Consider the following 27,546-nt stretch of genomic DNA (forward strand, 5'->3'; position numbering starts at 1 on the left):
TCAAGGTTTTTGAGATAAATTTCATTTTTAGGAACTAACCCTTTAAGCTCTCCGTAAGGTTATTTCTATCTGACGATTTACATAAGCTTCTGTATTTCAGCATTAGGGTTCTACCACTTAAGAGTGTAGTAGTTTGGAAATCCTAATGATCAAAGTTCTTTAATATCTCTATGAATGTGGGTTCCCACTTTCAAAAGCCTGTTTTAGACACATTTTGTGCAACATTTCCTGTGAAACGCAACCACAACTCTAACTCAAGACCCATATTTAAAACAACAGGTAAATGACTTGCCAAAAAACAAGCAATGTCACATAAACAGACAGAATACTGTAAATAAACAGAATTGTTTTCTAACATCATATAACAAAAATATTAATGGAAAGACAACTGATGTTTATTTAAAAAATGGGTGTTAAATATTTAGGGAAAAAAATTCATTATCATCTAATAGTTTTACTCATACCATTCAATCTTTCTTCGGAGATAATCAAACGGTAAACTTTTCAAGGTTATTAAAAGTATTATTTTCAAGAATATGAAAGAAGAATACTGTATAAAGAATTTTTAAACGACTATAACAAATACAACATTGCACTTTCAACTGTGGATATAACACATCATACCTTTTATCAGCTTTCTTGCTACCTTGTACACTTTGAGACAGACTTGTAGCATAAATACGGTTTAATACACGACAGACAAAGTACACACATGCACACACGCTCGAAAATGTACAGAAAATTCATAGCAGAGGATCTTAACACTAAAACAAAATATAACAGTAAATCCAAAGGAGGAAATAAACGTGCTTGGCAGCGAGTGAACAACCTTTAAACATTACAGATGTGATCTGTAAACAAATGGCCAAACTTATTGGCCGAGTTCAAACATTCGAGCTTCAAGTTCTAGTAATATTTCCCCCTGTAGACACGCACACATGATACTTCAGGCCTGCTAAGACCATTACAGTTATATATTATTTGCTTTGTATTTCACAAGAACTTGACAGTAACAATATCCCTCAAGGATTACCATTCTTACACATCAGAAGTGGTACAATCTGTACAATCCACTCAAACTTCTCAGTAACAACACTCAGCCTCACCAAATCTTGAAGTAGTTGTTGCACAACATTCAGAATTAATCATTATTTTCTGCTCTTCATGTGCCTGCTATCAACAGTTGAGACGCAGTAGTCTGTGCAGTCATCCAAAGTTCATTTGCAGTATTTGCTAGAATACGATCATCTTTAAATCCTCCACAAATGTTAGTGATTTAAAAATAAATGCCCTATTTTTTTAAAGGAATAGTTCGGCCAAAAATAAAATGACCCCTTATGTCATTACGAAACCACGAAACCAACTCGTATATGGGGATTTTTCATGTATGATAAGCCGTTGGTCTGATTCATATCATTCAAAACCTGATTATACAAATCAGACCTAGCTTTCATGAACGTGCCGACGAAATCTTGTACAAAGCTACATTGACCTTTATACAGCTCCAATCGTCTTTCATTATTCACTATATACTAGAACACATTTTCCAGGATATTCAAAAAATGAATTTCATATGAACGTCATACAGGATTGCAACAACATGAGAGTTTAAATCAAGGTTTTTGAGATCAATTTTAACTTTAAGCTCTCTGTACACTATACATCACCTTGGTGAATTATGTTTAACACTAAAGGCAACTTGTTCTCATAAAGAGTCACAATTATGTTAAAAACTGAAACCAGATGCATTAAAGTAATAGTTGACCCCAAAAATATAAATTCTGTCATTGTTACTCATTCTCTTGTCATTTCAAACCTGTTTGACTTACTTTCTTCTGCAGAACACGAAAGAAAATATTTTAAAGAAAGTTGGTAACCGGACAGTGCCGGCACCAAGAACTTTCGTCGACACAAAACCAATGCAGGTGAATGAGTGCCGGTTAACAAAATGTTTCCAAACATCTTCTTTTGTGTTCTGCGGAAGAAACAAAGTCGTACAGGTTTGATAGTTCATTTTTGGGTGAACAATCACTTTAAAATGCAGAGGGGAAGAGATTCAGCTGAAAACCAAGGGCTTTCACTGGCACAAGTAGTACACTAACCCACCATCATTGTGAGTTGAAGCTTCTATTACAGAAAATGACCTACAGTCGTCGAGTATTGAGTTCTGCATAACTGGAAAGCTCTACAGTGACGGAAAGACTGATTCAAGTCTAATATGAGGTGTTTAGTGAAGGCACTTCCAGGTAAAGCTTTCCTTAGAATAGCACCTTTGACAGTCATGACTAGCCTATAAGAAGCCCTTGAGTGGGGTGGCAGAGGGGAAGGAGAGATGGGTGATGTGTTGGTCGTTCCAGCACATGGCTCACAGCAGGCAGAAACCCAGAATGTATTGCAGGAGTTTGTTTCTGTTGGCCTGAGGTAAGAAAGCGCTGCTCAGCTCCATGCGACACACGCCGTCCTCCCGTCTTTCTTTAAGCACCTGTGGATCACAAGTCACGTGATTACTTTAAACATGCACAGAAAATTCTCCAGACAACTAGGTGATCGAAAATGATTCTTGTGATACGATCAGTCTTCTCACCCCCAGCTCTTTGAATGTTTTCACTGTGTTCTTTACAAGGTAGTGCGTGGCACTCTCTCCTAGACAACAAATAAAAAAAAGTGGTGTTGATAATATAATAATAATACTAAGAAAAATAATAAAAGAACCGCATTCATTTACAATGTGTAAAGATCTGTGTTTCTAAACAGATTAGTAGGGTTGGGCGATGTCTACCAAATTGGCATCGGACGATGGCTACAGTGAAGCATCGCGATGGACGTTATAAAGTTAGCCACGTCTGTCACGAGCTGCACAGAGACATCTTTATACAGCTCGAGCTGGGCAGTTATCAATTCAGGCGTGTGTCATCTGTACAGCGCGAGCTTCACAGTTATAAAGTGAGGCACAGAGCAGCAAGAGTCACGTGCCGAAAGTGAAACATTTGTTGGAATCACGATGCCGGGTCAACATCGTCATGTCTATCAGCCATCGGCGATGGACGATGGCATCGTCTATCGGCCTAACCCTAATAAGCAGCAGTCAAAAAAGAAGGAAAGGAATTGGAGATAAATAAATAAAAAGAGAGAAAGACATTGAAATGACAGTGATCACAGTGCAGAAAAGGATGATTTGGTGTAATCAAGTTCATTCTTCTACTTAGTTTTTAACCAAACAATTTTAGTTAGGGCTAAACAATTTTGAGCCAGGGCAATGTGGGTAAATCTGTCGGCTGTGTATTGAAATTTAATATGGTTTTACCGTAAACATTTGTGAGATATATTGCTTTTCAAAAAATTATAATTGATTTGATCATTTAAATTTAAAAGTTGTTTTAGTAAAAAAAAGCATTATGCAGTCACACTAGTAAAAATAGGACTGGTCAAAATATGAACTTCTCGCTAGACCTCATCATCGCAAAACTATCATAAAATATTTGTGCACGAGTAGTAAAAGAAGGTTTTTTTTGTGTGAAGGAGGTTACTTACCATATGCCGCCACTCCTTTCTCTGTGCGTGTCAAGAGATACTGGAAAAGCTGGTGAGTATATTCTCTCTCAGTAACAGGTGAGCTAAGGCTGTGGATGAAGATAGCCGCACCACTGTACGCCTCCAGTACCGGAGCCAAAATCCTCTGCAGGAAAAGAAAAAATTCCTGGTGCTCGGCAGATAGGCTCACCTACAAGCAAAATGAGCACGGTGGGGTTATGAGAGATGTAAATGGCAGAAGTTCTTCTAAAATGTTTAAGTTCAAATCATTGCGGGAGTTTTAAAATGCAGGGAAATCTGTTTCAAGGCCTACGGCAAATTAATCTGCCCACAACGGAAAGTTTTTTCCACCCCGGGTATAGAGAGATGCGGGGGTGTAGTCTAGTTTTTTTTGTAGTGAGTGTTAGTATGGTTTGTTTGCACATTGTCAATGTTCCCAAATGTCTGTTCCCCTTTTATTTCTTTATGATAACCAGGAGGACAATTAGCAACCTCATTGCCTGTGGTTCTACTTTCGTCGCTAGCCTCACAAGAGGTAGTAGGGGTAGTGGGTATACCTGCGTATCACGTAGACTACACCACTGGAGAGATGTATATCTCTCTATAATATATCAAGAATGACATTGACTTTATAAATGTGAAATAAAAAACTGTGTAAATGTCACAGAATACATAAACTTTGAAAAAAATATTTGGTAACACTTTACTTAAAGCCATTATATAAAATTGTGGCGAGGGAGGCGGGACGAGAGCCATGGGGGAATGAAGCAAGGCTATAATGAGTGTCAACTGTGCGTTACACCGGTCCCGCATCCCTCACGGAGGAGCTCAGGAAGCATAAGAGGAGGAGCGACAGGAGTGTACGAAGAGAGAGGACCAGGCCCGGACATGTGTTAAGTTTTATTTATGTTTGTGTAGCCTTTTACTTCCGTGTTATTGTTTGTTTATTTTGATTAAAAGTTTGTTTAAAGTTCGCCGGTTCCCGCCTCCTTCGTTCCCTACTTTGAACTGTGTTACAATAATGTATTATAAAGGGTTATTAGCGTACGATCACACAGAACGCGCTTTTCATGTTCGAAAACGCAAGGCGCGCTTGCGCTGCTCTTTTGGTTGACTCTTTGAAAAGAGAAGTGCGCAGCAGTTTTTTTTATGTTGCTAGGTAACCATCAAAACAGCTGTCCTGTCAGTCAAGGAATATAGCGCGAGCGCTCTAGTTCCTGTTAACTGTCTTATTATCAGAAACTTTAAAAAGGTACAAGCAGAGGGCGTTTGCTCTGACCTTTCTCGGTTAACCCGTGTCAGCCAGCACAAGTTTCTCCTTCATCATTGCAGTCTCCGGACGTTTCAATCAACTGTAAAGTTCCGTCACCGTATCAGAAGGCCCCCCTCTCCACTCATTCGATTGGACAATGGAAAAAAGCACACATGACGTCAAGCGCTTTTCTGCTCAGAGTTGACTTTTTTTCAACTTCGGGCGCTCAGAGCGCTCCGCCTAAAACGCGAGGCGCTGCAGGCGGCAGAAACGTGAGGCGCCCGGTGCGCATAGCAGCGCGCAAAACGCTCCCTGCCAGCTGAAAACAATTCAAAAGAGGCGCGTCTCACAGCAAAAGACGCATTCTGATCAGACCCTAAAAGGGTATAACGCATTATAATTGTTCATAATGTGTGTTGTAATACATTAAATGTTGTTGTAAAGAATAAAAAATGCAAAGTGTAACAATGAATCGATAAGTGTTCTAATGTATTAACTGTAGTAACAATTATTCATGAAACATTAAAATGCAGTATAAGGTGCATTACAAGGCATAATAAATATAGTGGTCCCAGTCCCAGACTAAGAATTTACATAGTCGAATCAGAATTGTCACGTCTTGCCTATAGTTGACTAATAGTCGAATCAGACGTGTGTGTGTTTGTGTGTGTGTCGCCTGCTTTCAGTTCCAAAAGTCTGCGCCGTGCACTTGCTATATATGGTGATTTTGGTTATTTGACTCTATTTTTTATCATGCAGCGCAAAGTTCAGTCTAAGTAACGGACTACGTGCATTTAAAGAGAAGTTGTTAATTCATATTTAAATGCCCAAACATTCAGTAAGTGACAAATGTTTGGAAAAGGTGTACACATTCATTTGCGAGTCATATGCGGGTGTGTGTGGAACGTGCTGCTTCTCTTTACCGGTCTCACAGCACAGAAGACGCGGATAGACGCGGGGGTTTCGGTACCCAACCCTAAAAATGTCCCATTTCTTTACATCATAAATAGCGCAGTGCATGCCCGTCTGCTACGCCACTGCCCATATAACCAAAATGACATGATCCCCATTGCATAACACCTCTGCGAAGATTCGACTGTGAGATTGGTAGTCGAATCAGGCTCCTCCGATCGAAGCATCGAATCGTCGACGATTCGGGGTCACCCCTAAATAAATACATCAAAACTACTTTTATAATGCATTATACATATATGCTTTAAGTAGAGTGTTACCAAATATTTTTACTCTGAGGCCGCCATTTTGTTTTGCGTCATAATACTTGACTTCAAATGGTTGCAACTTAAACATGTTCTCTTAACGCTTAACATGTTTTCCATAGATGAAAATATACAAGTAAAATAAGTCGGCAAACATAAGATCAGATATATGTAAATATGCAGGGACAGTAGGTGGCAGAGAGAGAGACCGTACCAACATAAAAAAATCTAAATCTGGATAAAATTAATTTTATAATGGCTTAAATATCTTGTATATAATAAATTTGCAAAGATTTTTTGGTTCTTTTTCTAACTTTGCTCGGTGTTTCACTATGGGAATCGCTTTGGGCGTGACCAACTGCGGAAGCTCCTATGACACCATGTCTGTCTCTAACAGACAGGTCGCCCAACAGTACGGACCGCCCAGCACGAATGAGTCGGCCTCGGAGGTAGACAGCAACCTGCATGAGGTCTTCAAATGAGCCGCGGCTAAACTAGGCCTTCCTTGGCCCCGCGGCCAAAGATGCCGAAGGGACTGAGAGGGACCTTTATGAAGGGAAAAGGCTGCCGCCTGCCCAGCCTGCAGCGAGACAGCTCTTGCCTGCCGTGCCGGTTTGCATGAAGGAAATGTCCTGTTATTGGATAGCCCTTTTAAGAGCAAGCTCCCTACCAAGGGGCATTCCATGATGGAGATTCAGGGGATGGAGAGCTGGGGTTGGCCGGACCGGACCCCCAACGGTAGAGTCTTCAGTGGCCCATCACCTCCATCAGAGTCGGCGTTCTATCTATGCCTCATTTCAGATTTAGCTGCCGGGAAAGATGGACCAGCTGACCGCATCGATTTATCAGAGAATGTATAAATATGCGGGGCAGTCAGTGTGCTCGCTGAACGCTGTAACGTTACTATCAGCGTATCAAGCTGAGATTTTGGAGGAGATGGGACGGCAGTTGGATTCCTGTACTTTGGGACGAGATTTGCATGGTGAATGATTTAATTCTGTGCTCTTCGCGCGGCGATGATGACGTCATCACTGTGCGACACCAGCGGGGCGGAACGCATAGCAGACTGGGGCGCATGCGCGGTTCATCCGTGGGTCTTGGCAATGATTTCGCGGGGATACAGGCTTCAATTTGCAATGAAACCACCTCGGTTCAACGGGGTTTTGATGTCAGCGGCCGAGGGGGAATCGGCCTGTGTACTGACGGCTGAAATCAAAACTCTGTTAAACAAATGAGCGATCAGAGTAGTGCCCGAGGAGGAGAGCCGTCAGGGTTTTACTACCGTTATTTTGTTATTCCAAAGAAAGGGGGCACAGCCCTCCGTCCTATTCTGGACCTTCGTGTGTTAAACAAGCACCTGAGAAAGTATTCATTCAGAATGTCGACACAAAGTGCTCTGTCGATCGATTCGTCAGAACGAATGGTTTGTGACAGTTGATCTGGCAGACGCATATTTTCACATAGACATTTACCCCTCTCACAGAAAATTCCTCAGGTTTGCATACTGAGGCACAGCTTACGAGTTTCAAACTATTCCATTCGGGCTCTCTTTAGCCCCGAGGGTTTTTACCAAATGTGTGGAAGCAGCTCTGTTCCCATTGAGAGAATATTGTCTTACATAGACGATCATCTCATATGCTCTGCGGTGAAAGATGCGGAGAGTGTGTTAATCATCTCTGCAATCTGGGGTTCACAATCAATATGATAAAGAGCCAACTGGAGCCTTTTCAACAGACAGATTATCTGGGGCTCAACATAGATTCCCTCTCGTACCGAGTAACATTGACAGAAGAGAGGATCGAGTCTTTCACACAATGCCTTGACCGTTTTCAGATGGGGAAAGTGGTCCCGTACAGACTATGCTTACGAATGCTGGGGCTTATGGCCTCGGTGATTTGTGTAGTGCATTTGGGGCTGCTCAGAATGAGGGATTTCCAGCGCTGGATCGCACGTCTATGCTCTCGGCGGCATCTGGGCCGACCCGTGAGGATTACTCATGCGTGCATCAGAGCACTCAGGCACTGGGAAAGCCCTGCTTACATGTGGTGTGGTGGCTTACATCAATCGAAAGGGAGGAACACGCTCCCTGCAGCTGCATCAGTTGGCAGAGAGACTGATTGTATGTGCTTTTATCCCTCAGAGCGACTCACGTTCCAGGGATTTTAAACAGGGGAGCCCACTCCACACGGGGTATGGCTACGTCGTGGGCCTTACTCGTGGGAGTTTCCATTGGAGATATTTGCTCGGCTGCAAGTTGGGCCACGCCACACACTTTCGTGCGGTTCTATAGACTGGATGTGTCCGAGCCGTCCTTGGCACACGCAGTGCTGGGAGCCGGTGCGTCTGTACCCATTGAAGGCTATGAGGAATAGTAGGGATATGGGTGCATTCCGGGAGTGGGCTATATCTGCCATAGTGAAACACTGAGCGAAGTTAGAAAAAGAACGACGGGTTACTTAACGTAAACCCGGGTTCTTTGATAACAGCGTTCACCAGCACTTCCCTCCTTGCACAGGTACGGGAAGAAATCTCTCTATAATGACATAGGTGGAGGTCAGACAGTGTTAGAGACAGACATGGTGTCATAGGAGCTTCCGCAGTTGGTCACGCCCAAAGCGATTCCCATAGTGAAACACCGAGCAAAGTTATCAAAGAACCAGGGTTTACATTAAGTAACCCATAGTTAGTATGTTTGTATTGTTTCTAGAGGTTGACCGATTCATCATTTTTGCTGTGTAAGGCTATTATTACGAACGTATTAAGGCATACAAGTCTTCCTAGTCGGGGATCCCTTTAAAATATTAACCCCTGTCATCCTTAAAAAATATTATTAATAAAAATAACCATAATACTGTAGCATTTCTACTGTTTTTTTTAAATGAACTCTTACAGAATACTTAAAATACTCCGGAAAAACGACCACTTCAAAATTATTTTTAGTTTTTCCTAAATACACTATTTATAGGTATGCGTTGAAGAAAAACTAAGTTCTGTTTCATTCTGTATACTACTGACAATATTTCTGGTACTTTGTTACCTATTATTTTTTAGCTTCAACATTTTGGGAAAAAAACCCCAGAAAAACGGAAAGTACATGTACACATCTGGGATGGTATGAGGGCAAGTAAATTACGAGTAATAATGAGTAAATTCTTGGGCGAACTAATAATTTAATGAACTCTGAGGATGTTTATGGTTGACCTTCAGGTAGCGGTCTCTCTGTTCATCTCCAAAGTCACTGTCTTCATCCTCCTCATCACTTCGCCAGGTAAGAGCCTCTGGAAACTTCTTCGGCCAAGGCTCCTCAGATGGGCTTAACTCCTCCTGATCCTCCTAAATAAACACCACAACACAATGTTTTTTATTCAATTTTTAAATAAATTAATAATTATAAAAAATATATATATATTTCACCAAATAAATAAAAAACAGATTAGTTATTTATTTATATATATACGTATATATACACACACACACACATATGTACTGTATATATATATATACACACATATATATACACACACACATACACACACACACGCACATATACAGTATATATTTACACACACACGCACATATATATATTAAGAGTTTGGTTCCAAAATGATATAACTCCTTTTTTTTTAATGTATTAAGCTAGCATATTTTTATTGTGTTTTATTGTGTTAGTTTGCTGTAATTTTTTGTTATTATGGCTTAATTCAAAACAAACCAACTGTAGTTTGATTGATATTAATTGGAATGCACAATAAAAAAATATGTTTTTTGAAAAATTGTCATTTTGGAAACAAACTCTTCATACACACACACACATACATACATATATATTTTTTTATTTTGTGAAATAGTTTTTGTATTGCAGCAAATATAAAAAAAAATTCTATTCACATTTTTAAATGTACCATTTACATATATTATGTACTGTATAACAGTGTAAAAATGTTTTGTTTCGCCTGACCTTTTTATAGTTCTTGTACAATTCTGTGGTGCTAATTATTGTGGTAATATTTATTGTCAAGTAGCATCAATGTTTTAGTGTTTATTTAGCTCAAGTAAATTTTGAGCTTATATCATTAATTACGATATATCGGTATATTGCATATCACATATTTTAAAATGTACTTTCCAATTGTCACTGTCAGAAAATTCTAAAAATTTCTGTACCACAGGGAAGGTGGGATGACGCAATGATGGGTGACTATGTCTGGAACGTCTTGAGGACAGTATTAGTCATTAAAGGCAAAAAAACGATCACGTTTTGGACGACTCATGTTAAACTGTTGTTTTGATCTCAGTGTTATGCCAGTACAGTACCTTGTCATTTCTGCGTACGAGTAACAATACCAAAATGTCTAAAAATATTTTTCATTTTTTTCATGAATACCGTCAATGGTCAAATTTCTTTATGTGATTTTCATATTCAGCATGTTAAACCTCATAAAGAAACAGTAAAAATTAAAGCGAAACAACTTAAAAAAAAAAAGTTACATTGTGTAATATATGTAAATACAATTTACAGTACAATTTATATTTTATTTCACAGTCTGATTCAGATGACCGCTAAACAGTGACATGCAACCAAATTACCAACATACGTAAACCAATGAAAATATGAAACCTTTACACGTCAAACTGTAATAAGAGAGCCTGAGAAACAGCAGGAAATCCCCCATCCTTTACATTTTGACACTTTTCTTCAAAGTGCCTCACAGTGTATTACGGTCACACATTTTCTCAGTATATGTGTAGTATGGTATCGAACCGGAACAATTGTGCAAATATGAAAGCGTGATCCATCACTCCAGTTTGTGACTGTTACTAGACTTCTACCAGACAATGCCACCAAAGATTAAAGAGTTAAGCTCACCTCAGCCACAATCAGCACACCGTACTCGATTAATCTGGTAACAGCATCGTGTAAGACCTGGTATAAAGTCTGGCAAGGCTATAGGGGGAAAAACAAAAATGATATTTCCATAAATAACTGTCAGCAGTGGGTGTTTCTAAGAGACAAGAACCTTATTGCACATTCTAATGTTAATGTGATCTACATAGTGATTTAAAGATGTCGGCTGTCATATCAAGGTATCATAGTCAAAGGTTTGAAACCCATAAAACGGCGATTTATTTTCGATGAAATTACTCTTAACAGAGAGTTCCACTGTTTAATCTGTCGCAACACGTTCACTAGTGCATGCCGTATTAGTCTATTAAAGGGACAGTTCACCCAAAAATGAAAGTTCTGTCATCATTTACTCACCCTCAGATTGTTCCAAACCTGTATAAATTTCTTTGTTTTTGGTTAAACACAAAGGAAGATATTTGGAATAATGTCAGTAGCCAAACAGATCTCATCCCCCATTGACTCCCATAGTATTTATTTTCCCTACTATGGCAGTCAAAGGGGGATGAGATCTGTTTGGTTACTGACATTCTTCCAAATATCTTCCTTTGTGTTTAGCAGAACAAAGAAATGTCTCCAGATTTGGAACAATCAGAGGGTAAGTTAATGATGACAGAGCTTTCCTTTTTGGGTGAACTGTCCCTTTAAACACTTCTTGGGTAATCACCACTAGATGATGCTGTTGTCTATAGGATAGCGTTTTAAAGTCCTACCAGTGCCAGTGCCACCTCATTGGACAGAAAGTGTGCTAGTCCGGCACCTCTGCGGATCAACCTCTCCTGACTGAGCAGCGTGGAAGAGAAACTCTGCTCCCCCCCAGAAGTCATTGCAGCTTGTTCTCTCAGAAGGGCCAGCGCACTGCAAGCTAGCAAAGAAACAAACATCTCACATATATATTACTATTAGTAATTACCAGGATGATCAGAAATATGTTTTTTAGCTTGGAAGCATTGCATGTTTTTTAACCGTTGGTCCATCCAAACAGATATTTATTAACATAGCATCATGAGCATTAGGACTCGGAGGCGTTTACCTATAATGGCATCTGCGATGAAGACGTGAAAAAGGCCATTGCTATAGAAATTGAGCTCAAAGAGAGCGGGAACTGTGTTGCTAGGGGCGATGATGAACTCTGTGTTTTTGTTGGTGCTGGTGACGTTCACGCAGTTTCCCAGAAGGCTGAGCGCGTGCATCACCACGTCCTCCGAGTTCCCGGAAAATCCCAGGTCGAAGTCCCGCGACAGGATCTCTTCCTTCACATTGAAGAAATTCTCCACCAGTTTAGACAGCAGCACACCCTGTCCGGTATAGATAACAATTGGTCACAATAGCGCACCAGAAGAAGCTGTAGACAGGATACCACGGCATACAGTATTCCTACAGATGCGCTACGTGAAGTCTGGCCTTACCTGTCTGTGTCGGTACAGGAGGAGACAGGCCACGATGTGAGTCGACATGATGGCGGATGATTTATTGGCGGCTATGAAAAACAAACAGCGTGATCAGATTGACAGACAGAGAGAGATGTGCTTACAGTAATTTAAAGGAACAGTTCCACCCAAAACATAAAATGTTGACTTCGGGATATACAGTAGTACAAGTCATGAAGACTATTGTTATTCTTTGACTCATTTTGTGGTTGCAGAAAATAGTTTGGACTGACATGAGGATAAGTAAATGATGCGAGAATCTGGATCAAACCTTTTTGGGTGAACTATCCCTTTAAATACACAGATGAAGGGTAATATAAAAAGACACTATATAAATGTATAACAGAACATCCTAATAATTACATTTAAATGTATGGTTGATGAAAAAATAGGTTGTGTTTAAAAGTTTATCAATGTTAAATATTTAAAAGCAAGTTGCAGAGATCCTCTGACCATTACTTCTCAATAAAAAGTATCTCCAGCAGGGGGGCGTTCAAACAGAACAATGTGAATGACCAAAAACAACAATAGCCACAAATATCTTCAGATCATATTTCACATTTACAGTAAATACAAATAGTTTTTTTTCATGCATTTAAAAATGAAGCCCATTTAGGATCTTTGAAGTGATCATTTACCTCATTTGTAAGTCGCTTTGGATAAAAGCGTCTGCTAAATGACTAAATGTAAAATGTAATTTTCACTTTTGGGTGAACTATGTCATAATTTAGTCACCCTCTTGTCATTTCAAACCTGTGGGACTTTTTTTTCTGCAGAACACCAAAGAAGATATTTTGAAGAATGTTAGTAACCGAACAACAGTGGTACCCATGGACTCTTTGTTTTTTTGTCTATAGAAGGTTACCAACATTCTTCAAAATATCTTCTGAGTTTTGAAGAAGAAATAAAGTCATACAGATTTGAAATGATAAGAAGGTGAGTAAAAAATGACAATTTTCATTTTTGGGTGAACTATCCCTTTAAGGGGATTTTGCATTGACATTTTTGAGCAGATAATTATGATTATAAACATTATGCTAATTTGATGTAAAAGCTGAACCGATTCACATTCCAGAGAGAAAAAGTACTGTATCACAAAAAAAAGTGACAAATCTGGATGCATTACAGTAATGAGAATATCAGGAGGGAACCTTTTGAGAAAAAGGCAAAGAAATGCGCTTTGTCATGAAAAATAATCTTACATTCAAATTTTTTTTAACTATCTTAAAAAAACATATAGTTCGTTTAACAGAAAATATAATGTATTTCCTTATTTTAGGGTAAAATATGACCCCGGCATGTTTTTTGAGAGACCCCAGTAGCCGTTTGGTGATTAGAGACTTTAAAATTGTCCCATATTTTTCATATTTTGGCTTTATGTGTCCAGACATCATGACAAGCACCTTTTCTAGGCAGTACACATAAGCAGTAAACCTTCAGGTTAGATCAACATCAAATCAATTTTGACCTCAAATCTCACCCCCTTGACCCCTCTTATTTAAAAACCACCCACTGCCTACAACACCGCATGTTTCATGACTCTCTTGTGTCTCTTACTGAAGAGTACGTGCTTGGCTAGGTTAGCGATAACCTGCCTCCTCCAGGGCTCATCTGACAGGTCTCTGAAATTCAGATGATCTCCATCTTCTCCATTAAAAACAGCATGATCGGGCCTGCACAGAAACAGACAAACAAAATCCCATTAACCACACGGATTCTTCTACATTCTAATGAACACCAATCTACGTGATTGAGTGTTGGTTGCTAGTCGTACTGTGCGGCGATGATGGTGGGAAGAAGGATCTGCTCCAGGGTCAGGGTGGTTTGGAGATACCGGGAGCGTTGGGTTTCCAGGTACTCCTGCAGCACAGGATCCAGGTGTTAGTAAAGAGATCTGTTGTACGTTTTATTAAGTTACGAAGCCGACAAACTGTTCTAACCTTTAGGGAGAAGGGCTGGGTGAAATCCACACGCACACAGCCGTAGTTCTTCCGGAGCATTCTGAACACGCCACAGGCCACACCCCACAGACTCTCATTCTTCTTCGGTTTGCCCTGAAGAAAAGTGAGAACCATTAAGAAACATCTTTTTTTAGACATTGCAGGAGTATTGTCAATACTGGTGCATCAGGTAACAATCTTTGTTGATGGCCTCAACAATGTCAACTTGAAGGTGAATTTGGCACAGTGGATCCCTACCAGCTGTTCGCTGTTGTAGTTTCCCTCAATAATGCGGTCATATGAGATGCCAACGGGCACGATTAGAACATCAGGGATGCTGCCGGTACAAAGTGTGTCCACCACGATGGACAGCATGCCAGCACGAGCTGGAGACGGCTTCCCACTGCGAGAGCGCGTGCCCTCCAAATACACCTCCAGAAACTGCTGCTGACGCAACAACTCATCTGTGTACTGAAAGAGGAAGAAAGAGAGACAGATTGGCATAATTTTTTACCCAAGTGATAAGAATTCGATGAGTTAAATGACTGGGCACTGTGAAATACCCTAAAGATTCTCACTTACTCAAGTCATTACATTCAATAACATCCCACAACATTATTTTGAGCACTCAGGATATGCAAATTATATCATCACTGCATGGTTGTTCATTTGTCAACATGAGGCTGCAGGGTTTTTCCTGGCTCAAAATGAGGCGGAGGTGGTGCCATCCTGATCTTGTACACACAAACATAGGCCTACCGTACCTTTAAGTGGCTTAAAGGCGTTGACTTCGAGTTTGACATACTAAAAGTTCTAATAAAATTAGATAAAAATGACGATTATTAAGTTATATAAAACATTACTTTTATTCAACCAAACAGAAGTGTTTTTTTATCAAATAAAGCTTTTTTATCATTTTCAACTAACTTTTCAACCCACAATAGCCAACTGAATTAACCAGTCTTTCTAAATGAGCAAAGCTCATTCACATCTTGCATTCTCTGTGGATCACTTTAAATGATTCAATGATCTCTTATATTCGCTAATCGCTAGTGACTGAAAAGTTCAATCGTTTAAATGAATCGGTTCAAATGAGTCATTCGTGTGCGAGTCGTTCTGAACGCGTCCATACTGGCGAACTCGCTGCATACAGTATACGCTGATTCAACGATCCAACTGCACAGCTAAAAACATTACAATCATGTACGTCATGTTATTTTAATAAATTTCAAGAAATTAAATGTACTTGGATGCAAAACAAACAGCCGTGAAACACAGGCTGGCTCTTGTTCTGCAACTCTTTTTAGCCCCTCAGTGTGCTGATAACAAAACAGCGCCTCCACTGTGGCGTAATGTCGCAACTGCAGTTACAAATGACAGTCTGTTAAATGCACGCAGCATTTCTTGTGAAGACTAGCAACATAATTTTGGCGAGAGCCTGAGGCGGCACGACATTTGACGGAGGCGGCCGCCTACAACTTCTCTATGCAGGAATAACCCTGGGTTGTACATACATAAATAGATCAGGGTTCTCTACTGTAAGAAAATAAAACACTACCACACTACAAAGATTGTTTGTATTTGTATTATATTCACATATTCTAACTATAATAATGCTTTTGGGTATAACACACAACACGTGATTACGTGACCTCTCTGTAATTAAAGCAGCCCTATTGTGGTAATGTGGTGCACAACAGGAGACGACATGAATAATGCAAAAGTAATCTATCAGCACCATCTCTACTCGCCAGCCTCTTATAGACACTGCATAAATAATCTGCATGTTCACAAATAACAGCCGTCCACATATTTACATGTATGCGTTTATCAGATGTTTTATTCCGAGCATCTAACAGTGCCTTCAAATGCACTTTTGTCTACATTTACAATCAAACATTTGGCAGACACTTTAATCCAAAGCAAATTTATATCAGTATGTGCGTTCGTTCGGAATCAAACCTAGAACCTTTACGCTGCTAATGCAATTCTATAAATGCAATTCTATATAGGTTTCAATGCAACAACAAACGTTACTGTGCATGCACACTTTTGTGGCCTAAACTTAACTTCCAGTACACATCCACAAAGAATAGAGTCCCTGTAGATTATTTCTGATAACAAGCAAAAGAACTAACAAGCAAATTACATTAGCTAGCAAGTTAAAAGTATGTCTAGTCAGAATTATTTTGGGTTAGCAGTAGAAGAACCGTTACTTGGCTAAACCTAAATGCGAGAAAGTTACATGACCCATTCAAAATTGTCAAATTGTTTATTTTTTACAATTATTATACAATAAAATGTTAAAATAAACTAGATAAAATATAAATAGTTAAATGGTTAGCCACTAGCCAGACCGATCAACAAACAGACCAGAAGTTAACTTCGGGCTAGGCGTGTGCGTCCGATGAAACCGTCTGTACTACAGGAAAACTGTTGTGTTGTCTAGTAGCTCAAAACACACAGTGAAAAAAAAAGTGAATTATACTTTCCAAACCCTCAAACAGAACTCTACTTACTGCGTGCAATAGTGATCTGTACAACACGTCTTTCTTTCCATCCGGCATCTCATCCAGTTTACGACGAATAAAGAAACCTCCAAGTTTGCGTATGAGCGTGCTGAAAGAACAAAGAATGCAAAATACAATGCATACACATTTTTAACAATTTCAAGTTTCAAAAGCATAACACACTCTCATAAAGTTGCTCTGCTTTGTACCTTAAAATGGGGATGTTGAGGTTGTTGCCGGCAGCGATGTGAGGAGCTTTGATGTTGTGACAAAAGAGGATGAAGGTGATGAGCAGGTAATCTATGTGGGACTTGTGAACAGGAAGGAAGACCAGTGGAGCGTTGTACTGAAACACAATGAAGATAGAAAGTGAGATGCTAGAAGACTGTTAACCCTTCAGAACCTGAAGCAAAAATAGGCTGTTTTCACACATTTTGTTTGTTTACTGTCAAATTCTAACACAATGTGCCATCATCATGTGCAAGGTATCTTTTTTTTTCAGAAAACAAATGTCGTTAAATAAATTAAGGTTATTGAGCATTACTGTGTGTTGTGAGTTTCTAAATAAGAATTTAAATAGACAAAAATAAAAAAATGGAAATCATTTTATTTAGAAATTCTCAAAAAACTAAAGAACGAAAGAATCTAGCACTTCAGACTTGAAAAATATACTGTAGTACGTGCATAAAAGTCTTTTTAGTGTCACTCGTGTAGATAGTTTTCATTCATGAGCCTTTTTTACCTCAGTCTCCGGGTGTATTTTTTGCACTATTCACTCAAATGTCTTTGTGTCTGAAGCAGTTCCTGTATAATTGCAAGCACAGGCCCACAGCACACACGTTTCATCTTCCAAAATCATTCCAATCGCCTCTTCTGTTGTGTATCTCCTCTTTGCCATGTTTTGTTTGCTAATTTTATTAGCGTGCTCCACGAAAACAGCAGCTCCGTAACTACCTGTTCATATTCTCCCCCTGCCGCTCTCCACAAAAACAGCAGCGATTGGCTGACAGAACGCAAGAAGTTACCGTAATATACCATATATTTTCAAAAGCACAGTTTGTCTACATTCAGTAGTTTGTTCTACTTTTTTTACAGCACAAATGGTTGCAGAGTTATGGTAAAATGAATACCGCTTGGTAGAATGTGTCGGCGAGACGGCGACGACACGTCAGATTTAAAAGGGTTTGCTTGTCCACCGGTTGATTTTTGTATGACAATACAATAAGGTGTAATTTTAAAACTGTAGTTTATTAAACAACAAGTGAACCTGTCGCCTGAATCTTGTCTATCTGCATCTGTATTGGCAGATATTTTTGACAGGGTCTGACCTCCGATGCCGCTTTCTTCACCATCTCCAGTTGACCTTTATGGATCTGAATGCTCCAGAAAAATCCATTGAACAGCTTCAACAACACCCATCCTGTTAATCTGAACAGGACACAAGAAGAGGAGAGAAGAACTGTGGTTTATTGGTAATTCATCAAATTCTGATTTCATTTAGAGTCAGACAGATTATTCACATCAGATAATTCAGTAACCACAACCAGGGTCAGTGAGTTCATTCAGCGCTTCTGTGCGGTAAACATTGAAATTTCTTTCAAAGAGCAGCTCTGTGAAACAAATAGTTCACTCCAAACCAAACCCATATGATAATTTGAATTATGTTAGTAACCAATCAGCATTAGTCCCCATTGATGTTCACTTTATGGACACAAAACCACTCTTTCTCAAGAAATCTGCTTTTGTGTTCAACTAAACTCATATTGAGTTTCTGAAGGACATGAGGGTGAATAATTAAGACATTTTGGTAAACCATTTCTTAAAACTGTACCTGATGAAGGCAGGCGAGATATTGGCCACCATTTCCTGCAGGAATCCTCTGGCTTTCCGTCGGACTTTACTGGCAGATTTTGGATCCACTCCAGACTCGGCATCTACGCCACTGGCCTCTGCTGCTACTTCCATAATAGCGCCTTCCACGCTAAAGCGATAATACAATGAATCATGGTGCTGAGAAACAACATTTTTCATTCCACCTGTTCCTCTCCCAAATGGCCTTTTGGTACCTGCAGTTGTTGAGCACGTTATCCACCACGTTACGGGCGAACATGTCCTTCTGGACATCTCTCTCCAGGACGAAAAGCACATAACTCAACCTCCGTGCAAGCCAACCCCTATGTCTGCATAATACAAAGATAATATAGCCATGCATGCTTAGAAAAATAGAAATTTAAGCCTTAAACGCACCAATGAAGGATGTAATTAAACACTCAATTATAGAAGGTTTTATCGGACGCACATGCCTGGCCCAAAGGTAACTTCCGGTCTTTGTTGATTGGTCTGGCCAGTGGCTAATAATATAACTATTTATATTTTAATCAATTTATATTAATATTAATGTATATTAATATTTTATTGTATATTAATTTCATTAAATAAACAACAAGTTGAATGGGTCGTGTAACTGTTGCATCAAAGTTTTAGCCAAGTAACGTTTTTTCTACTGGTAATCCAATAATACTAGCTAGACATACTTTTAACTCGCTAGCTAATGTAATTTACTTGCTATGTCTTTTGCTTGTTATCAAAAATAAACAGGGACTCTGTTCTTTCCGGATGTGTACCAGAACTTAAGTTTGGGCCACAAAAGCGCACATGCGCATAAACGTTTATGTTGTTGCGTTGAAACTGTGTATATGCAAGAGAATTTATTTCATTGACTTCTTAGAGACGTCAAATTACAACACACTGTCCAATCCCTCTTGTGATTGGCGGTACAGCTCAGACCACCTTCGTCACATGATCTCGGCACATTATCCTCAGAAAAACAGGCTTAATTATTTATTTCCTGACTTTCCACTCTCTGCACAGAAACCTACAACCTTTCATCTCACTCCCGTATGTAAACAGAGACATTTGGTTGGTAACTTCATCTGAACAAATAAGGTATTAATGATGTATCATAATTTTTTTTATACTACACAATGCAATAGTCAAGTGTGTGTATCCAAGCAACACATAGTAAGTTTTCTCATGATAAATAATGAGGAAAGGCATTCGTGGGCACCAGGCCAGAAGTTGACATTTACCTCGTGTGCGTTTCATTGATGTAAATCACATTACGGAGTCCTAGTGAGGGGATGCTGGGATTGAACAGCCTCTCCTGCAACACATTATGTCTAAGTTAAAAGAACAGATTATTCTTAATGAACATACAGTATGCACGTTTAGTAAGAAATGCGGTCATCTTGAGTGACGTCTCGGGTTGAATGTCACTTAATCTTTAAAAACGCATTTGACGTGTTTACTTTGTGAAACGTATTTAGGTGCATAGAAAATCCTAATATACCTTTCCAAAATAACAACACTGTGAAGAAACTAACCTGACTCTGGGGTGTGCAGGAGTGACAGCATCTTCCAACAAATGGTCTTTTCCGGTTTAGCAGACCCTCCTTCCATGTGGTGGTCACAGAACGAAAGACAGATGGGCTGGTGCTTCTGTCCTGCATTATAAAAAAGGTAACCAAGGTATTCTTATCCCTTAGGAAAACTAACCATACTTTTATTATACAAAAAGTGTAGAAACTAGGGTTTTCACAATAAAATAAATGTTCACTCTAGGTTATTTGATCCAACCACAATTATTGTGCCTCTTTAGTAAACACAAGGGGGACCTGTAGTATCTACAATCACTTACTGTTATATTCAAATTATATTTCTCCATCATTTGAGTTGTGTCAGTTGTTTTTTTTTTAGTAATTTTACAGAATGTTCACAATTCTGAAAGATACATTTTCCTCATGACAGAAATTCCTTTAATATTTAAAGATTTAAAGTGTTTTATTATTATACTGCCAGTGACAATTTACAAAGGATTCAAGGAATAAGTTAAATAATTAGAGATGCACCGATACTAAATTTCTCCACCGATACGATAGCCGATTATTCAGAATGATATCTGCCAATAACGATTCTAAAGCTTTCTTAACTTTCTGAATGTTATTAATTCATATAATGACTATTAATATTGAACATCAAACTGGTGATCTTTCTTAACATTTTCTATATACAGAGCACAAATTCATTGCATTTCCTCTCCTCTTTTGATTGACAGGATATATCGGCCCTGATCATTGGCTGATGAAGAACAGCTTTTATCGACCAATACCAATCATTGGCCGATAAATCGATGCATTTCTAAAATATTTTTTTGACAATTATTAAATAAACGAAGCAACAAAAAAAACCCCGCAACAATTTGCATGACAATCGTGATAATTGTCAAATCCCTAAAATCAACTCCATAATTACTCACCACCATAATCACAATTATTTATTGTCCAATTAATCGTCAGACAAATTTGTGTTTTTTTTTGGCAGATTTACTATTTGTGTTGCCATAGTTTTACTACAAATACAATGAGTAAACTACGGTTATTGAGGTGACAGCATATCACATTTATAGTTAACATGTTACAAATGTATACCAAAAGAATTAAAAAATGTTACTCAAATGTTTTTGGGTTGTTCTGGCCCAATCATGAGAGCACAAACCCTCACCAGGATTTTTAACCCAATTTACTGTACAGTCAAATCATTCAGAAAAATAACAAAACCTCTTTACTATGGTCTGACTACAACAACCATAGTAAGACTGTGACAACACAAATGGTAATCAATCTGTTAAAACTACATGTTTACTCTAGTAAAACCATGGTTAATTGTAAATGTCTCTACACTCACCTGCTCATCGCATGGATGCTTCAGACTGCCACTTCCTGCGTCAGGATTATTGGCCAGGAGAACATTATCCTGACCCCCCAGCACCATGTGGACATCCATCTCCTCTCTTCAAACCGAACATCAACAATAAAACTGTGGGACAGAAGAAATGACGAGTAGGTCAAACATCCCTCTAGCCGGCAAAATATTCCACAGAAAGCCAGAAAGCAAAAGCATTGCGCTGCCTATTCAGCAAAGCACCTCCAGCTCAGCTGCTCTTGAATGCAAGGAATGTCGGATGATGTGCTCCACCCAATTCTAGCTTTAAAAATCAGGTGAGACCGTTGGTTAGCAGGTGAACCGATGGTTTGAAAAGGAAGAATAACAAAAAACAGTACTTGACTGGGAATTTAGACATGGGAGAATGTGTAAAAAGACACAACGGGATGGGAATTCGTAAATCTGTAAATTACAAATATTTGAGTACACAACCCGGTATACATTTTTAAACTTTGCTACCTTGGGCCAGAGCCACGGAGAGAGAGCTGCTGCGACCCAATTCGCCTACTTATACTTTGCACTAAAAGTATGTACTGTTTTTGTTATGGAAAAGTATATACATTTTAGTGTGTAGCAAAACAATATGCACGCACTGGGACATTCTAACAGGAAACGGAAGAAGCCTTTGTTGCCTAGACAACATTGTGGACATTAACTGTCACAAACATCAAATTACAGCTCTTCTTTCCATTCAGGTATTTATTCATTTATTGTTTAATATGTAATGTTAACTTAGTTATATTTATTAATTTAGTGACGCATCAGTTATATCATTTTATTAATGCAGTGGAGCGTCACTAAAGTCTGCCTACTTGCGGTGAGTTGTGGGTTATATTAGCCGTTAGAGTGTGTATCGTTCTGCACTTCAAATTTCTACCGGAAGTAGTAGACCGTCCGAGAATCTTTGGAATAGTCTTTTCAACATACTACGATTTGGGACATACTAATTAATTTTCTAATACTATTTCGGAGGGATAGTATGCGAATTGGGACGCAGTAAGCGAGTCGCGACAATGAAAGTTCAAATTTGGAGCGTCACGTGATTCATGGAGCCTTCAGATAGTTCGAGGAAGTTATGTTTTTTATTTTAATTCTTCATTATTCATTAAATGTCTTTAAATGGGTTAGAAGTTTACCTCAATTGGTCTGTTTAGCCGCAGCTCCGTGCGTTACTAGTAACATCCGGGAACTATTGAGAGGCTCCATAACCCACCATTGCTGTGAAAAAACTGTTCCATTGGAGTCAATGGAGTTGACGCGATTCTCTCTCTCCACGGCTCTGCCTTGGGCTAAAGAAAATTGACAGCTAAATGAAAACCTGAAGAACATGAACAACAAAAGTTGGCTTACGGTTACCAAACAAACTGCAAACATTCAGCAGAGAAGGACACAGCGTGCTCCACACCTCTCCATCCCTCATGATGTCTTGTGCAAACTCCAGCTACAAAATCTTATGACTTTAGCGGCTGATTTGCTGACCTGTGCATGATTCTGGTGTCAGGTTATAAGGCTTACAGCCCCCCAGAAAAGAGGGGGGCCGATTAAGCACGCAATCTACAGCAGCTGTCCTGGACATATTTATGGAAGATGAGCTGTGGAAAAAAGATTGTGCCAACTTACGGGTGCAGTACGTGCAATTTCAGCGCACATCATGCGCAATGACGCAACAACCATCTATTCTACATCCAAGACTCTATTCATGCAACAGAACCTATCCAACCAATAGTAAAATAGGTCCTGAAACTCTTGAGACCTTAAATTATTGAAGTGAAAAGAGATCCTTTTAAAAATAGATACTTTTCATTTGACATTTAATCATATATATGACTGGCTAAGCTTTGCAGTCATACAAACAGAGAGTGAGAAGGAAGTGAATCATAAAAAGAAATGTGCCCCCCATCAAAGGTGTTGACTTTCACTTCCTCAGCTGTTTATAGTGGTACAGTATTATTATGGTTTCTTGTTGTCACCTCTGTGACTGCAATTCTTAAAAACACTCCATCAGCAAATCACAAGGGCATTAAAGAACCTGCAGTGGGGTCGTTTAGTCATTAGCAGAACACACAGAGGCTGTCACGTGTTACTATCTCCTGCATCACAAACACAAACGGAAACACGCTTCGAAATTTTTGTTCTGCTTATTGTATGATACACAAGAGTTTAAAAGTCTGATATCCTGGTCGTTTCACAGCCAAATGTGAAATGACATAATCTCTTTAACAATGAATACCAACTCCAAACAAGATGCAGAGCACATGCTGAATGAGCCTGGGGAGAGCGAGAAAGACAGAAGAGAGGTGCCCAGCAAGCCACACCGCAGCTGCTAAATGAAAGTTCATTGAACTCGAGAAGCCCTGCCTGCATTGTCTGATGTGTTCTGCACCAATGGGTGACCAGAACACTGATGAGAAAGGTGGGTGGAGAAGAGAGAGAGGACCGTGTTTCCAAAGAGTCTGGTTGAATGCCAAAGCCTGAAAAGACAGACCTGCTCAGAAAGCAAAAATGATAAATAACCAGATTTTTAAACCATTAAAAAGTTTATTCTGATATTTAATTAAAAATGTTTTTTTGTTCAATTACAACTTGAAAATGTCAAACTGACGATACAAATCATACTTGCCCACTGCTGTGAAATGATACGTGCAGGCGTGTGCCAAACAAGAGTCAAAGGCAGATTTTAAAAATGGGCAGCGACATTGTCAGCAAACGCAGACTCCATGTCAATGATGCAGTAAGAGGCGGATGAAGTACACAACTTCCAGTACAGACACTACTGGTCAAATATTACTCCACTACAAGTAAAAGTTGTAAAGACAGATTCTTAAGTACAAGTACGTGCTTTTAAAAGTACGCAAGTATTAAAAGTAAATGTCCTTTTTATTGTCGTATACCTTGTGCCTCTGAAGCAACCTACTGAATACACTGAGTAGCTCACAGTATCAGTGGTATTAAAGGAGTAGTTCACTTCAAAATTTGCCCCCATCGACTTTCCTAGTAATTTTTATTCCTACTATGGAAAGTCAATGGGGGCAAATTTTGAAGTGAGCTACTCCTTTAAAGATTGGGTAACATGCTATGTCATGCATTCTGACTTCTTTACACTGTTGAACATGCTGGCTTCTCATGCTTAACATGGTCAACTTGTTAAAAAACGAGTTGGACGTAGCATTTCTGTGCTTGATACACTCCCGCAGCACTCCAACTTGTTTCGGAAAGTTTTTTACAAGTCTATTCCTTTTTTGGGCAATTCTCCCGGAAAAGCACGGCAAGGCAAAAGAAATAGCCCGCCCACGCGCCAACCAACGAGTGATAGTAAGAACCGCCTACCATCAAGATTGGCTGCGCTGCGTCAAGATTGGCTGCGCTGTGGGGCTGCATCTGCAGCTCGTTACTCTTGTGATAGGGAGAGAGGTTTGAGGTGTGTTTGTTTGTTCATGGCATTTCAGTGATGGATGTTATATAAACGGTGGATTTAACGCTGGATTTGGAAATCGTTTGAAACTGATAGATGGCACGGTCCCAGTGCTAAAAATGCCAGACATGAACTGCACGCGGTAAGTCAAACTAAGTCATATGTCTGTGTTTTGTTGGCAATCGGCATGTACGTTCATAATGTAAAAAAACACGAAGGGAATAATACAAAGATGTAAGTGTTTTGTTTTTTGTTGTTCCCTTTACCAGTTTTAGCAGCAATTTACCAGTAAGTAGTAAGGTTCTTGTATATAGAAAAATGTAGAAGCCATGTGTTTGTTGGATGTATTACCATTTGAATTACCATAGTTTAACTACAAACATAAACTAGCTACTATAATGAAACTAAGGTACATTTTTAGTTACTGTGCTTTTACTAAAAATAGCTTAAATGGAGCATGGTTACTAAATAAAAAAAATTTAAATTTGTGGATACTGTGGTTTTACTGCAAACACCATCCCTGATGAAAAAAACAACAATGAATTTGTGAATTGGAATTAGATTTTTCTATTAAATTCATCACTTGTGCGATCTCATGAAATTTCGAATGAAAACTTTATATTTTCCATTTTCTCTGTCATGTAGCTCAAGGTGTAACGTTATGTGATGTTTATTTACCGTTAGCCAATCACTTTCATGAAAATGTCTTCTTTTGATCTTTGACTGATCGTAGCGCTCGTTCTAAGGCTGCATCACACATAGTTGAACCCACAGATGATTACACCACACTTTAACATGTGCCTTTTTTGTCTTCTATTGTTCTATTTGCCTTTTTAGAGCAGCTCTGTAGTACGTTTACATTAGTTTAGCGGGGAACATCCCAGGGTTGCCAGAATTGCGTAGAAAATCCCAATGGAAATTAGAAAAACTGAAATACTTGGCATCAGTGAAAGGTCCTGGCAGATCGCAAGCCAGAAAAATTGCGCGCACAGGAAACCCCGCTACATAGAAACGACTTTCTACTTTTGAACCTTTTTATAAATGTAGTGGAGTAAAAAGTATATTTGTCTTTCAAATGTAGTGAAATTAAAGTCACAAGTACTCAGAAAAAATAATACTCAAGTAAAGTACTTAAGTACTGTACTCGGGGAAATTTACTTCGTTACTGTCCACCTCTGGTAGAGTATCAGTCACTAGGATAAAGGCGTAATGAAATCTGATGAGTAAATCCACCCGCAAAGCAGGCCAATGGGTTAATCTGTCTGGCAATCTGTTCATCTCAACTACAAGACAGAAACACCCACAGGGCAAAGACAATCAAATGCTGACACACTTATTCAGATTGAATGAAATTAAACAATGAGGCGTAGTTTAAGCAGCAACCTTTGAACGATCATGGCATGTATTAAACTGGCTTTTAAAGGACGGCTTACCCAAAAATTACTTTTTTGTCACATCTTTCAAAAGCACTGTGACTTTTTTCCATTGAACAAAAGAGTTATTTTTCTCCTCTATAGGATAAAAGTGAATAGGGACTATAGATGATTTTCAGCGTTATAGATTTTTGTTAATAATAATGAAAATTTCAGTCTATGGTCTGCATTCATTCCACAGAAGACAACAAATAATAATAGGAGACAGGTAGGACATTAGTAAAGACAGGTTTAACTATTCTCTTCCATGTCTATTGCCTTAATAAAAAGTCATCATCAGGAAAGGAAAAGGGTATAAATTACCAAAACTAAAAACTATTATCATCCATCAGCTGTTTGCCATTATAATATTACAACATTCTGGGCCTTATTCCTTGTGGCATTTAATTCTGTTCTACTATTGGTTCTTGAAACATTGATCTAACAACGTAACACCAAGGTCTAACGTGTCTAATAAATGGTCTTCAAAAACGAACGGTTAAAACAAATCTAATCTTTCTGATCTAACGGCACTGCGTCCTCATACAGGATTTTCCATCATCAGCTTCAAGTGAACTCACGCGCCTCCGTTGCTGTCAAGACTCGCGCTGACGTCCTCGGGCTAGCTGCATGCTAGTGTGTCAACTCAACCACGCCGAGCTCGACCAAACTGTTGTAAGCCACGCATTGTCACGCACAGAACACGCATAGTCCGTATTAAAGCGATGCTATTAAACACGCGCGCTCGTGGATCTTATGAAATGTACTTGGGTCCATCAACGCCTGACCCTGGAAGCACGAGGTCAATTCAATATCATGCATTTGGAATTGGATTTGAAGTCGCGTGGTTCTGCCGGTGCAGTGCCTTCATTGCATTGGTGTATTCACGGACCCGCTTATGCTAGTATGCTAAACCATTGTGTCAAACTGAACGAAATCCTAAAATACAGCGTAGCCTACAATGAGGAAAATTACCTTCAGAAATCGCCTTTGATGCGCCATCGGTGTTAAATTTGACCTCTCGCGTGTTGTAAACCTTCCCTTGTCCTTGAGGGAACCGACAACACAACCTATGAGCTGAAATGCACCACTCAGCCACAGCACACTAGAGAAAAGCTACATTACTGCTGAGTTTACTCTGCCTGCCTCATGCTGTT

The 27,546-nt window shown here is 39.2% G+C and overlaps 1 protein-coding gene across 7 annotated transcripts; it reads right to left on the minus strand.

The window, feature by feature from the left end:
- Window positions 1-603: 603 nt before the first annotated feature.
- On the minus strand, window positions 604-27,527 carry gpam (glycerol-3-phosphate acyltransferase, mitochondrial). Of its 7 annotated transcripts, none has more exons than XM_057358586.1 (22): window positions 22,922-23,249; window positions 21,767-21,823; window positions 21,527-21,658; window positions 20,167-20,286; window positions 19,873-19,946; window positions 18,850-18,963; window positions 18,615-18,764; window positions 18,112-18,211; window positions 16,993-17,129; window positions 16,793-16,892; window positions 14,532-14,744; window positions 14,274-14,387; window positions 14,108-14,193; window positions 13,891-14,006; window positions 12,313-12,383; window positions 11,937-12,201; window positions 11,617-11,768; window positions 10,868-10,945; window positions 9,202-9,333; window positions 3,532-3,721; window positions 2,585-2,643; window positions 604-2,482 (listed from the first exon to the last, which is right to left on the minus strand). In XM_057358586.1, exons 3-22 carry the CDS (start codon window positions 21,623-21,625, stop codon window positions 2,366-2,368), a joined length of 2,487 nt encoding a protein of 828 aa, XP_057214569.1. In that variant the 5' UTR covers window positions 21,626-21,658; window positions 21,767-21,823; window positions 22,922-23,249; the 3' UTR covers window positions 604-2,365. The 7 variants fall into 7 exon arrangements, with proteins under 7 accessions (XP_057214569.1, XP_057214568.1, XP_057214566.1 ...); XM_057358585.1 differs by having other exon boundaries at window positions 22,916-23,249; XM_057358583.1 differs by lacking the exons at window positions 21,767-21,823; window positions 22,922-23,249 and adding an exon at window positions 27,365-27,527.
- Window positions 27,528-27,546: the final 19 nt, after the last annotated feature.

The sequence above is a fragment of the Triplophysa rosa genome, linkage group LG18 (assembly GCF_024868665.1).
Source record: "Triplophysa rosa linkage group LG18, Trosa_1v2, whole genome shotgun sequence".
Classification (NCBI taxonomy): domain Eukaryota; kingdom Metazoa; phylum Chordata; class Actinopteri; order Cypriniformes; family Nemacheilidae; genus Triplophysa; species Triplophysa rosa.

Bases quoted from the DNA above. Each gene is read 5' to 3' on its own strand.
- gpam (XM_057358583.1), bottom strand. From the start codon at position 21,625: ATGGATGTCCACATGGTGCTGGGGGGTCAGGATAATGTTCTCCTGGCC. The intron at 14,388-14,531 runs GTAGGGATCCAC...ACTTTTCTTCAG, and splicing joins ACTACAACAGCGAACAGCTG to GGCAAACCGAAGAAGAATGA. The intron at 2,483-2,584 runs GTGAGAAGACTG...TGTGATCCACAG, and splicing joins AAACATTCAAAGAGCTGGGG to GTGCTTAAAGAAAGACGGGA.